Below are 14,876 nucleotides of genomic sequence, written 5' to 3'. Positions count from 1 at the left end.
AAAGGAATGATGACAAGGGGTTCTAGTGCTCAACCTTGGCACAACAATAGTTTTTTATTATTACAACCCAAAATTGTTATAATCATCCCTCGAAATTTTAACATGCTCTATAATCTCTTCAACCTTGGCTTAACACAATTTTTTATTATTACCATTGAACACTTTTCCAAATAATAATCATCCTCAAAATTTTAATATGCCCTATAACTTATCAATTATTCTCAAATACCGTTGTAAGTTGCAAAATTTTTCATAATGCCCTATCTTTTTTCTAAAACTTCAGTACTTACCTGAACTCTTAGTCCTAAAGATTGTCACATCCTTTCTCAAAGTTACTCCGCTTTCCTGAAAATTGATAGCTTCAAAAACATCCAAAAGACCTCTTCGACATTTGTTTATCTTATACCTTTTGGAAAATCTTCTTTAAGCCTAAGAAAATAGTCGTTCAATATCTTCATCCAAAAATTCTCAAGCTTCACTTGTGCCCTCAAATATTTTAAATTACAACAAAAATTATGTGAAAACATCCTTGAATGTGCCATAATTAGAAACAAACAAGGGGGAATGGAGAATGGAAGAGAGAGTTCTGGTTCACTGAATAAAAGAGGGCTTTTCAAACACTTTTGTAACTCAAGGGACAAAAAGGATTTGGTGACGGGATCAAAATGTAATGAAATTTGCTTACTTTCCTTTTATTGAAATAACCTTCTCACTCTTGGACTTTAGGTATTTCTTGACTAATAGCCTGAATGGATTTGTTTATTGTTTCAAAGATAGAGATACTGCATGAAATTTCCTAGCATCAAATCTCTATTTTCTTAACCTCCCTTTTCGTACATGAGGTAAAGACGTTAGCAGCATCTTGTTACCTTCTCCCATGTTATTTGTCCATGATTGGCTCATCCTTTACACATAGCCACATAATACTCCTGGTATACAACTAATATCTAGGTATAATTCTAACTTTTGTACCTACTTTACACTTCTCTTGGTGAGTGTATATCATCTTGATGCTTATTTCTTGAAATGAATGGCCTCCTATTGCACTTTTTACAGCTTGAAAGCATTTAAACAGCTCTTCCATATTTTTCTTTCTTAAATAGCAATCTTCCTTGAGTTTATGCATGTATTTTTTTGGTATACAATTCTTTCTAATGCACATTTGGCCCTTACTAGCTCTTTGTTCATGAACATGTCTCATGCTGTACATTGGTGGGAAATTTTGTTTTTCAGTTGTAAGTCTGGGGCAGGAAAAGGTAGAGGATCTGATGAAAGGGAAAGGCAGGATCCTGGAGTTTGTGATTTTTTTAATTGGACTTGGTTGCAGTTGATTTAATTTCCTACCAGTTCATCATTGAATAAGCATCGGGTTTGAGGGATGTTCAGATTGGATAACAAGGTACTTGGCAAATTTATGAAGTAATTACTAAGTAGGTTTAGTTCCTCATTGAATTTCTCTAAATCAAAACCCATTCATTAGAAAATGGTTGGGCATCTTAGTTTAAGAGTTAAGCAAAACACAATCTACTATAAGCTTTGTGGTCATAAGGATCCTTCTTACTGTGGCCTCTTAGATTTCTATTTCAATTTGTAGACATTGTTTAGTTACAATTATGAACCTTGCTGGTGAGCTCTAAATATTCCAGATATATTTCTGCATTTTCCAGCAAAGAAATTTAAGCTTTTGTGCCCAGCAAAAGGAAGGTGGTTAGTCAAGTAATAATATGACCAAAATATGAAGCTTGTCATAGATTCTCAAATTACCAGTGGCATATAGAGGGGTCTTAGTATCTCTGAATCCACGAAATACTCCTTGGCTTGCTAAAGACAATAGAACTGCAGGAGCACCGAGTGATCTTAAAGTCAGGTATCTACACGCTGGACTTAACATAGGTGATCCCTATCATCAGAAAAAACAGGAAAAAATCAATATCCATGCCAATTGCATCAAATAGGATAATTATCAGCATATACAAATTACCAATAAAAAAGAAGTTTATGACAATGCTGGCACAAAAAACATAAAAGCAGAAATCCACATTGCCATTCATTGTACATCTTGGTAGATCATGTTGATCAATAACCAATATCCTATAAAGAAGGAAGATATTTATTATCCATCCGTTACTAAACAATAATACATATACCAAAAATAAATAAATCAAAGTGTTAAAACATGTTACCGATGAGATACCTCAACCAGTTAAACTTTCGTACTTTGGTAGCTCCATAAGAATTTTTTTATAAGATAAATCCTCAACTATTGTGTGTGTAGGGACAATTTTTGCAGTACTCTATTGTATTGGACTCCATAGTATAAAGTCATGGTTGTGAGCTTTTCTTTATCAATCTAACCCCACAAATGTGTTCAGTATGGTTTGTTTAATAGGAATCACAAATTGGATCGAGTATTTTTGGACATAAAAATTTGATTTTTTTCAGTCATTAAATTTTAGTTCAGTGGACAGTTGATTTTTGAAGCTTTCAAATGATGTTTACACAATAGAAACGATCCAGAACATGTTTTTAATGAATAAAGCATGTAGATCACATCCGTAGGGATTAATCTACAAAAAAAAGGCATGAAAATGTTGAGAAACTGGTTGTTTCTAACTTTCTACTATAGTACACAGTGCACACACACAAGAAAAATGAAACTAGCCTATCAAATTGGATTCATTGTGCACCAAGTGACCTGTGACCCATAACCAATGAGCTTGTTAATATATATATATATATATATATATATATATATATATATATATATATATATATTAACATATATACTTTTTTGTTATAAGTCATGCCCATCAGGGGCATTTTGGTCTTTTTCTTTTGTAATAGGTGTTGTCCTCTAGGGACAATTTTTTGCACTTTATCTTTTGTAATTTTATTTTTTGTATTTTCCCATTTAGAGTAGGGGCTCTATGGTCAAAATGACCATAGAGTTGTTGGGGCTCCAACGGTCATAAATATGACCGTTGGAGGACTCCCAAGTCCCAACAAACGACTCTATTGGGAGCCCCTCCTCTCATTTGTAATCTATAAATAGGGACCTTTGGTCTCCATTTGTTTTATGCTTTTCTCAAAGCATTGTTATCAATAAGAGCTACAGTTTTTATGTTCTTGTGTGTTCCTATTTGACTCTTTATAGTCATTAATATGCACTTTGTACTTGTGTAGTGCCTTAGTGCTCTTGTATTGTCCCTTAGTTGGACTTGTATATGTGCTTGTGCACATTGTTTTTTGTAATTCCTCACACTTCATTACATGAGCTATGACTCCATTACCATGGTCTAAAGAATCTAATCAGCTTAATGTGCATCTTTAATGTTCACAAGCTTGGCAAACGAATATTAGTTTTTGCGATCCACTTGTCTTACTAATTGTAAATGTAATAGTGCACTCACTAAACAGTAAATTGTACTTTCCAAAAACAAGGATAGTTTGAACAATAGGTCATGTGAATACTTGACACTTGAAAAAGAAAACAGTAATTGAGAAGTAAATAAACACAATATCCACGGGGCTACAAATCTTGAATAAAACCATCTATGAGATTTTTAAGGTCACAATGATAGTGTAGAAACAAATGGTCAGATCAAACATAGCAGACTTCAATCTGCTTATGCAGACTTATAAATTAAGATGTTTTCCTAAATATTAGAAAGGAAAAAGTAAGGGTAATAGGTGCCAAAAATTAGACGCTTTAGGACTTTTTCTTAATTCACATTCTTGTTATGTGGCTTGAGAATGTAAGAAATTTTTTTTATGACCATTTCTATATAATTGTCCAAAAAAATACATGGCACATTGTAATTTTTCCAAAACTCTCTCACAATAGCCTTAAAATGATACCTATTTTACTTTCTATCTATATTCTTTCAGACCTTTCCTTCCTTCAAATGGTGCTTTTTTCCACCTTTTTAACTATGGTAGCTATAGCCTTTCGTTTTTAGGCCTTTTAACATGGTAACTATATTCAAAGTCTTTATTTGTTTTACATCACTTATCTAGAGCCCGACCAATATGGATGGGCTGTTAAAACTTTGCTATTATTCACTGAGGGGGCATTTGATTGTGCAGACAGAACTATCTAAAACAGCCCTGTCTGGACACTATTGGCTGGCCAGTGGCCACATAGGTGTCCTAGACAAGCCGAGTTTTTGTATCAGGTGTTCCACTCCTTTTTTACTTTTTTCATTTTTGTCCCAGGTGTTCTGGACACCACTGCTCCCGTGGGAAGGGTAGAACACAGAGAAAAATTAAAAGCTGTCTCGCTGGACACACAGGATGCTGTGTTCAAAGCATCCCACATGTCTGATGTTTGCGTAGGGCACATGCGGCCTGGACAACAGCGACCCACAGATGCTACTGTTCATGCAATCAAATGCCTCCTAAAAGTACAATTCAAACATAGTCCAGCAAGAAAGTGTTGGTGCCTTCTTGCAGCCAGTAGCACCTTGTAAAGACAGTTTTTTCAAGAATAAATGATCTTAGTCTTAGAGTTCAGTCCATTTCACAACTTAATGCTACATGAGCAATTGATCCAAACAGCTCACAATATAAATCCAGGCACCCGAAACAACAGCAGATCATAAGAAAAGGTCAAAATTTCTCATGAGATCCCAAATGATATTGTTTTGAGTGGAAGGCCTTGAAGAGAAACAAAAAGAGTACAAAATGAAATTGTTAATTGTAAAAAGAGGGCAATAAAAGAGTTTGGATGGTGCAACACATGTAAAAACATCTACTTACAGAATGCACCCCCATGAAATTCAAGAGAGGTTTTGCACCAACAATAAGAAGAGTAGCTTGAATGATGCCCAGAATTCCACCTATGATTAAAGCAGAAGATACTGATGGCAAGCATCTTCTCTCATCTCCTGTTCTTTTGTCCGTACTGGTGATGCATGAAGTCTTGAACGCCTCTCCAAAATCTGAAAGCAATGAAGAGCACACAGAAAATAGAAAACAGCTACGAACACCAAAGTATGATTACACATATTTCCATGCTCTGTGATCCTTGTTTTAGTAAATTAGGTAAAGGTTTGTGACATACCAACTTTTGGCAATAGCTCTTTCATCTCTTCTTGTTTTTTTATTCCCTTTCCCAATTCTGAGTTACTTAATTCATCAGTTGATGCTTGACATGTGGCATCTTCTTCTGCAACAACAGACGTGGTGACACTTACGAGTGGGAAGATTGCAATCCGTGAGGCTTGATTAAACACTGCAATAGAAACTCCCACAGCAGCTAGTTCTACCGGCCCTGGTGTTTTGTGCAATATCACAGGAGAATGAGGATCATAGGCTAAAAAATGTAATAACTAGAATGTGGCAGCTTATACTATGCAGGAAACTTTTAAAAAACAGAAGAAAAAGAAGAGATTGACTAAACATAAAAAATTACAGCAAATCCTAAGAATCAACATTTTCACATGGACAAGCAACTTAGCACAAATGCACAAACATGACGACAGGCTAGTTATAGCTTCTATCAAGATCCACCCAAGGCAGATCATTTGATCTTTCAGCCCACCCTAGTGACTGCCTAGTAAAAAGTAAATTTCATGTTATCCAAACTAAAAGGAGGCGCATTTGGCATGGACACTATAGTACTTTGTAAGTACATTAGATCAATGTACTATAAAGGTGTCGTTTATTAACTGTCTCAATTTAAATACTATCAAACGCCATATATTTGAAAGAAGGGGAAAAAACTTAGATGGTGTTAGTAGGTGATTCTGCCCTCTTAGCCAACTGGACATGCATCCATTCATATGAACATGTACCATCCGCTAATGTAATGCCTGAAACATCCCTTACCTTCCCTCAAACTGCTTGACGGCAACATAGTACAACAGTCGTACTAAATTTCTAAGGTTATTTCATTCTTTCTGCATAAGAAGCCAAACATAAAAATAGCATTCCCAATTTGTTCATATAATCATGCCTCTCTATCCAAAAAAGATATGTGATTAACATACACTCACAGCAACAAATATCACCAATAATTACAATTTATCATAAAAGATGATGACTTCAAACAGATAAAAAAGAAGGGAAAGCACCATTAACATGGTATTTTAAATTTATCAGAAAAAAAAAAATTATAAGAACATTGATTACTTCAAATTTTATAAAAATGACATCATAACCTGTTTCTATAGAATACACACACGCAGATATATATAGATAGGGTAATACATCTGTGTTAAATGGGTTTTTTGGCTTTTTCAGTGTTTTTTTTGCTGTTCCGACACCATAAATGTGTTGGCATGGTTGATTTACTAGGAATCCACACCTGGATCATTGTTTTCAATGAAAAAAATGATATTTGAAGCCTCAATAATTTACAAAGATTTTATACCATTGATTTTTCGAAACTTATAAAAACCCACCCGTGTCAGAATCGAATACTTCAAGAGTTGATCCCTATAAAATCAAGTACATAGATCACATCTGTACGGTCAAAATTTAAAAACAAAAAACACATTTAGCATGCTGCATGTTTCATTTAGCATAGATGTATTACCCAATATATATATATATATATATATATATATATATATATATATATATATATATAAGTCTTTGGTGCAGATGTGCATATGGTATCAATGAGTTGAAATTCATAGGTGCAAGCTGTTTTGACCAGGGTTACCTGAAGCGCCTAGCTAAAAGGGGAAGCGCGCTTCGGAAGCGCGGAACGTCGCGCTTCCAAAGCATGGGGGGAAGCGTCCCCCTTTTTTGGGAAGCGTGCTTCCCTTTAATGGGGGACGCGCTTCCCTTTAATGGGAAGCGCGCTTCCCATCACGCTTCCCCTGTTTTTTTTTTTCAATTTTTTTGTATTTTTTATTTTTTATTTTTATTTTTTTCGCTTCCCCCTCGCTTCCGAGACGCTTCCTAGGTTGCTTCCGAGACACTTCCTAGGTCGCTTCTGAGACACTTCCCGAATCGGTCCTAAGTGGTCCCACGCTTCCCCGCTTCCTAAAATTTTGAAAGTGCCTCGCTTCCCGCTCCCGCTTCCCGTATCGCTTCCCGCTCCCGCTTCCTCAACTGACAACCATGGTTTTGACTGAATCTGACCCTGCAGATGTGTTCATCATAGTTAATTTCGGATCATATTTTTCGGAAAAAATACTTTTTTTAAGTCGTGAAAATTGGATGCATTTATGGCCATTGATTTTTTAATCAACAAAAAAACCTACACACACACCGAAATCGATCCTCACCAAATAGGCCATGTAGATCAAACCTATAAGGTTTAAAAGAGCATGCGCAATAAGATACTTCTCATTTCAACTCATAGATACCATATGCACATCCACACTGGAGACTTAGAGAGAGTGTAAAACCCGAGTAAAAACAAACAAACAAACTTGAATTCGGGTCGGATCCAGACCAGACCCGGACCCATTCGGAGGCACCGCCTCCCTCGTGCCTTCTAAAGACAACGAGGCAGGGGTTTCAAAGAAACCCCCCTCTTTCCCCTCTCGTTCTCTCTCCTCGTGGCTTTCCTCGACTCACCGTCGTCGGCAAGCACAGCCACCGACGACAGCACCGCCGGAGCCCACCCTCGCCTGCGACAGTCTCCCCTTCCCGTTGTTCCTTCCCTCTCCCAGCTGCGATCTCTCGGCTCATCGAAAGACCCTAGCGCCGGCAGCTTGCTCGAGCCTCCCTTCTGCGACCTCGTCGTTGACGCTCGCACGTCAGCGACCCTTCCTCAGGCGACCCCCTTCCAGGTACGCGCAACTTCTTCTCCCCCTTTTCTTTTCTTCTCCCCCGTTTTTCTTTCATTTTGCTAGCAGGGAGTCGCTCCCTGTGTCGGCTCGCTTTTTCGGCAGAGGCCTCCGCCCCCCTGCCTCTTGTGGATTTTTCGGCAGGGGCGGAGGCCCTGCCTCTTTCTTGTTCTCCCGGCAGGGGACAAAGCCCCTGCCTTTTGCTGTTTTTTCGGCAGGGTTTTTTGCCCCTGCCTCCTGTGGTTTTCCGGCAGGGGGCTTTGCTCCCCCTGCCCCCACTTTGCCTTGTGTTTTCCGGCAGGGGGCGAGGCTCCCCCTGCCTCCTTTGGTTTCCCAGCAAGGGGCGAAGCCTCCCTTGCATGCTTCCTGATTCCGGGCAGGGGGCAAAGCCCCCCTGCATCTCATTTGTTTCCTGGTAGGGGGCTTCACCCCTCTGCCTTGTGTTTCCCGGCAGGGGGCGAGGCTCCCCCTGCTCTCCTGTGTTTTGCCGGCAGGGGGCGAAGCCTCCCCTGCCTTCTTCCTGATTTCGGGCAGGGGGCGAAGCCCCCCTGCATCTCATTTGTTTTTTGGCAGGGGGCTTCGTCCTCCTGCCTCGATCTTGTTGCCGGCAGGGGCAAAGCCCCTGCCTTTCTCGTTTTTAGAGGAGGCTGCGCCCACTGTCCTGTTTCCTGTTGAGGCAGGTCCAACAGGGAGCCTCTTCTCCCTCCCCTGCCTTTTCTGTCCTGGCAAGCAGGGAGCATGAGCTCCCTGCCTCTGTGTCATGCTCCTTGCCTCTGTGGCTTTTTGTCGGCAAGAGTGAGGCCCCTGCCTCCTCGTAGTTCGCTGACAGCAGGTCAGCAGGGGCTCGTAGCCCCTACCCCTGTTTCTTGCTCGTAAAGCAGGTTCACCGGGGGCACGCTGCCCCTGCCTTTGCTTCCTTTACGTCAGGACAACAACAGTGCCCCTGACTTTCTACCTTTGGTTTTAGCTTGCTAAGATCGTCGCTTTTACAACTCGTACGATGGATCCCGCTCGCGCTCCGCGGCCCAAGCTGTCAATCGTTTACACTCGCAGACGGCAGCAAACTTGCAACTCTCCAAGGTAAGGGAAGATTGCACGGAGGACTTGGACAATTGAATTGAGTTCAATTAACTAAAAGGATAATTAAATAAATATATATATAAATATATATTTATACGAGTACGCAGTTAACTCAAGGACGCGGTTTCACGATCTTTGTCCTTTACTTTCTATCAGTCTTTACTTTGTCGTCGCGTTTTGCGCCCAGGCTTTGCGTTTGCACTCCTGCTCATAGTCTTTACGTTGCTGTTGCGCCTTGCGCCAAACTCTTGCTTTTGTAAATGTTTTGTTACTGCCTTGTCATTGCAAATGATGCTCAGGTTTTTACTCTTTGCATGTGCTATAAAGGCATCCTTCAGGCATTTACCGCTCTCTCTCTCTCTCTCTCTTGCGACAAGAGTTGAGTCGAGAGCTTGGCGATACATCCTCGTCTAAGGAGAGAGATACCTCGCAAGGATCCTGGCTCTTCGAGTACGCAGTCCTGCAAAGTAGACTTCAGATTTTAGGAAGCTGCGCAAAAGCATCAAAGACTGCCCAAATCGAAGTATTTAGAAGAACGTGTTTTGGCTGGTTCTGTTCGTCTATTCGGCATATCTCGGGTAACCCCGAATTGGGGCTTGAGCGAACTTCTTAGCGGGAGTTCTGTTGAGGAACTCGTATCTCGTCTATCGAGGCCAGTATCGAGTCATGCGAGGCATGTAGATACCCCGATAGCGGATGAGATTCAAGAAAATCACATGCCAGATGTTGGCACAAGCAGTTGGTTGTTTCAAAAGATAAAGAATGTCAAAAGTAAAGTTTGAGAAACATTAAATCTTTGTGAAACACTTTTGTTGAGGTTCCTATTGAGGAACCACACCTCTTCCATCCTAGAGTACTTGTAGTCGTCCAGTACACGCTAGTACTGCGATGATCAGATGAGACGGTCGTGCGACCTCAAATAGTGCTAAATGTACAATGCTATAATTACATAATGTGGTGACTGATTCGCCTTCACAGGCAAGATGCTCAAGTGGTTGAAAGACCACAGCATAGAATGGGTCGTTAGTTAAGCAACCCCTAACGCACACATTGGCTTCTTGTTGTCTGTCAAGGGAGAGGACGGAGCAGTACAAAACTCTAATGGACAGGTTGTTAACAACCACCCTACGGGCAAAGATCTAGCCTCCCCAGTCATTGGAGTTAGGGGAAAGGGGCTACAAAAGTTAGCTCAACACTTCTGCAGAAGTTGGATGCATCTGTGGCACTGCTTACCTACCTTTGGGGAATCCTCTCTCGGTTGAAAGCCATCCCCTTAGGAGCAGACTCAACTAGCTATTCGGGTTATTGAAAATACAAAGAACAACAGACGCCCAAACTAGTCTCAGTTGTTTCTACGTTTTGCTTGCGTGTACCCGCAGGCCAGTAATATCGAAACATAAGTCTGTTCACACTGGTTGATGGGTCATAAGACTTTTGTGTGTTTTGGATACATATTTTTTGTCAAGTAAAAGCTTATCGATGAAATAACGTATGACTTTGTGTGTCCCCGAGATTCTTATGATTATGATGCTTATGTTAGCATATAGGTGGATGACATGTCACACCGACAAATGATTAGTTTATACTATTTAGGTGAATAATACATCACGCCTACATAGTTTTATTGCAGAGAATTGCGTTATGATTGCCTAAGTGAATATAGCATACATGTATAACATGATTGATAAGTATCTTGAATTTGATTGAAATGTCTTGAAGATATGTGCATGAGTTACACGCTAGAAAGGTCGAATGCGATGTGCTTTGAGATAAGGATTGTGAATGCATATGATGATACAATGATCTGAATTGTCTTACATGCGTATATAACTTGAATCCTATGTAAATTTATTGAACTACATAGGAATTACATATGTTGATGTTTAGTCGATTCATATTATGTAATTTGCGTGTTCTCATGTGTATAGAACTCAAGCTTTGTTTATGCATGCTTTGAGGTCCTATTTGAGGAATGCAATGTTCTTGGTGGCAATGATACGATGCGTAGTATTATATGCTTCTGTATGATGTGATTGAAATGTCACATGATAAGAAATGTTGAAAGCATGCGATAAATGTTCATAGTTCATGGAACCTTGTTGGAAGAACGTGTGATCTTGTGTTTTGTTTTACTATGTGAAGTGATACGATGCATACTGCTGGTATACATGCTTGTGCCCATATTGGTGGTTACTGACCCCAAGAGCGGTCAATTGTTCGGAGCAGTCGATTGTATTGATGCATGTATCACTGGGCATGGTATCTGTTGAGAACCTGATCTCCAAAGGATTATCTGCGAGGGTATGTATGATCAAGATCTGGTAATCGGCTAGAGTGGTAGATTTTCTGTGAGGATGTCCACTGTCCACGAGCAGGTAGCCGTAAAGACGGTGAACTCCCGTAAGGAAGTGTATGGTCCAAGACCAGGTATACCATCTAAGGCGGTAATTTCTTGTGAGGTTGTACATTTCCCAGACCAGGTGATCCGGCGTTGATCTTGTTAATTATAATAGTGACTATCGACCCTAAGAGCAGTCATTTGTATTGATGCGTGTATCGCAATAACTTTTATTGGATATGACATTTGTTGAGGATCGGGTTCCCAAAGGATTATCTGTGAGGGTATGTATAATCAAGACCAGGTGACCCGACTAGAGCGGTAGAATCTCTGTGAGGATATATACTGTCCACGAGCGGGTAGCCGCAAAGACGGTGAACTCCTGTGAGAAAGTGTATGGTCCAAGACCAGATATACCATCTAGGGCGGTAATTCCTTGTGAGGTTGTACATTTCCAAGTTTTGGTAACCGGCTAGAGTGATAGATTCTCTGTGAGGAGGTACACTATCCACGAGCGGGTAGCCGCAAAGACGGTGAACTCCTGTGAGGAAGTGTATGGTCCAAGACCAGGTATACCATCTAGGGCGGTGATTCCTTGTGAGGTTGTACATTTTTTCGGACCTAGCGATCCGACGTGAAACTTGTGATTTTGATTACCATAAAAAGTTATGATGAGCTGTGATGATCTTCTGAGATTGATTGGGATAGCCAGTTACAAATCTATAGTTTCGGCTTTCTGTTTTAGCATGATTACATGCTGAACTCAGATGTGAGAATCAGATCTTATTGATTTTAGATCATGTTTTGGACCTTCTATGGAAGGGTGAGCTTTTCTGAGAAAGTATGACGCCTTAAGTGAGTCATAGCAGGTGACAGTTGGCCGCGTAAGGCCTAGAGAGATGAAAATAAATTAAGGTTATTCAGAACAAAGAGTTTGTTAGAAATAGTAAGAGCGACAAACGATGTCCTGATAATGATTAAATGTAGAGACCCCGTTCAAGGAACGAAAACAAGCTTGTTGCGTGGTAGTTCACAACTTACAATCAAATGAATCGTCATGCTGCGTTTGACAGTTGCACTACTTACTTGCTTTGAACTGCTTACCTGCTTCAACTGCTTACTTGTTTTGCATTGCTTACCTGTTTAACTGATCTGCTTTAAACTGCTTAGCATGCTGAATTAAATGCTCTTAATTCAGTTCCTATAGTCTCTCTTGTGCACCTGCTAGTTTTTCGCGAAACTAACTCATTCTATAGGTACATGTGATGTTTAGGTACACCACGGGCGATGACGCGATTGCAAGATGACTTCAAGACTTCTTCTTCCTGCTCTTAGCTCGCATCATGGACGTTTTTTAGTTTTGTCACGAATTTTTCTTTGGATATTCGAATTTTGTGAGTTTTGGTTCTTTTAGCTAACATGCCCAAAGTTGTCGGCTTGCCTTTCTAAATTTAACAAAAGAATAGTCTTTCGCTAATTTCATAAACAAACTCTGAAGGAAAGAGATTTTTTCTAGTCTCTTGCTTGTTTTCTGAAAGGTTCGCAAGTTTGAAATTTTGGAGCATTACAGAGAGTGTGATGAAATCATGCTAAACAGGTTTTTCGGGATTTTTTTATTTTATTTTTAAATTTTGACCATAGAGATGTGATCCACATGCTTGACTTTATAGGGAACAACTCTTAGAGAATTTAATTCTGAGCATGGGTAGGTTTTCACAAAGTTTGAAAAATCAACAACCCAAAATCTTCTTAAATTTTCGAGGCTCCAAATATCATTTTTTTTTTCATCGAAAAACATGATCTTGGTGTCGATTCATAGTAAATCAACCATTCCGAACACATGTAAGGGTCAGAATTGCAAAAAAACATTGGAAAACCCATTTATCATGTTTTCATCTCTCTCTCTCTCTCTCTCTCTCTCTATATATATATATATATATATATATATATATATATATATAAAAGAGCATGGATTTTTTGTACTATATTGCTAAAAAGGTAGTTAGGAATAAGATTCCGATGACACTTTCCCTTTGTACTAGCAAGTTGCAAGCAAACATAGCCATGTTCCTACAAACTATAGAATGCATTCTAGCATTTGTTATGAATCAAGCAAACTTAGCTTTAAAAGATTAAAGCCAGCAAAATCACAAATAACATAGACAAGGAACAAAACCTATTTGGCCAATAAATGCTGTGTCCACCAAAGAAGCAACTGGGTCAGCTGTTAAAGCCAATGCTGCAGGAAATGCAATCTGTGCTATCTCCATGCCTAGCTCATCCATCTTGAAAATAAACCTGGTAAGAAATATAAATATTGAAAAAAGCATACACAGAATAAGAAAAAACATTGATCAGTCAAAGATTCAAAACAAATGCAATGTCATCTCAAAGCTTCAGGTCAACTGCTCATAGAAAAGAAAATTCCATTGAGGTTAACATCTAAAATGGGTTAAAATGAAAAGAAGAGATCAATGATGAAAGGTTAAGGAGTTTCCAACCACAATCTTTGATGAGTTTTTCATTAGAATTTCCAGAAGACTGATCTCTAAAAGGGAAAAATCAATTAAATTTTCAAAGCAAGACAAGATGAAGAAACAGAACAATTACCGAGCATCCTCAAAGAGATCATGCAAAGGACCTTTGTTTTTCTTTTCAGGTGGGAACTTACTAGCTTCATCCGACAGAACTACCATATTTATCTGTTGCTTCATTCACACCCCAGGAGTTGCACGGTAATATAACTAAAGAACCACATCACACAACACGTATCTAAGTTGCACCAGCCCACTCATATAGCTAGTTAAGATTAGCATGTAAATATAGATCGCCAGTTAACTAAGCAGACGTCACTGAAGAGAAGAAATATATTAATAGCGACAAACCAACAGTTCCCTTGATAAGATGCTATTTTCTCTTTCAATATTAGTTTGTGTTCTAGAGAAACTCTGCGATCACCTTGTGAATATGACTGTATTCATGTATGACTCGAGAAAAACAATACAAGGCAAAGTAGTACGGTTCAACGCTGGGAAGTACTACGCAAAAAAGAATGCAATACAAGTCCAGAAACCTCCTGCCCTTCACCAGTAGACACTAATTATTTGCTCATATAGCCACAAAGACTCAAACCCGAATTCCCCAACATAGGAAGACCATGACGCAATACACATCTCTATCAACACCAAAACTCTCTTTTTCTCATAACCACATTCTGTGGTCACCCTCCTCTGAGCAACAATTTCAAGACTCAAATCCTACTATAGATACCAGCAATCAGGAAGACTCTTTCAAAACCACCTCTTCAGGAAACTACTAACAGATATTGAAAGCAAAATTCGAGTCATCGCCTTCCTCAGAGAACATGAAGTCCTGTGAGTGCCTTTAACCATATGGACTTCGAGGGCTAAACAAGGCAAGAAATGCTCACCTCTCCTTTTTCCTTAGTGCAAACCTCCACTACATAAAATTTCTACAGAAGAAAGAGAAAACCACTACGCCCAAATCTATTCCATAGGACCCACCGCTGAAGCCAAGAAAAGAACAGGAATACCGAACCAAAACATCCCCCCACCCCCCATAAGGCCACAAATGCAAATTGTAGAAGTGGGCCCCGCTAAACGATGACCAAGCCATCTATTTCTGTTAAACTACGGAAAAAAATCTAAAAAAGAAAAAAAACACATTCCGAATGCATGAGCAAACGAAAAGAG

General features: G+C 39.5%; 1 protein-coding gene across 2 annotated transcripts in view; it reads right to left on the bottom strand.

Moving 5' to 3' along the window:
• The window catches only part of LOC149815980 (protein DETOXIFICATION 42-like), a 39,116-nt gene extending 24,595 nt beyond the window's left edge, over positions 1-14,521 (bottom strand). The window contains exons 1-5 of one of the 2 annotated variants that reach the window (XM_089988869.1): positions 13,774-14,521; positions 13,340-13,461; positions 5,063-5,272; positions 4,759-4,940; positions 1,765-1,900 (exon numbers count right to left, since the gene is read on the bottom strand). In XM_089988869.1, coding sequence (XP_089844995.1) covers positions 1,765-1,900; positions 4,759-4,940; positions 5,063-5,272; positions 13,340-13,461; positions 13,774-13,877 — 754 coding nt within the window. In that variant the 5' untranslated portion in view covers positions 13,878-14,521. The remainder of the gene's footprint in view (positions 1-1,764; positions 1,901-4,758; positions 4,941-5,062; positions 5,273-13,339; positions 13,462-13,773) is intronic. The other variant, XM_089988870.1, reaches the window with a different exon arrangement.
• Positions 14,522-14,876: the final 355 nt, after the last annotated feature.

The sequence above is a fragment of the Nuphar pumila genome, chromosome 15 (genome assembly GCF_984573655.1).
Source record: "Nuphar pumila chromosome 15, dmNupPumi1.hap1.1, whole genome shotgun sequence".
In the NCBI taxonomy this organism is placed as follows: domain Eukaryota; kingdom Viridiplantae; phylum Streptophyta; class Magnoliopsida; order Nymphaeales; family Nymphaeaceae; genus Nuphar; species Nuphar pumila.
This window is presented reverse-complemented; position numbering and strand designations above follow the sequence as displayed.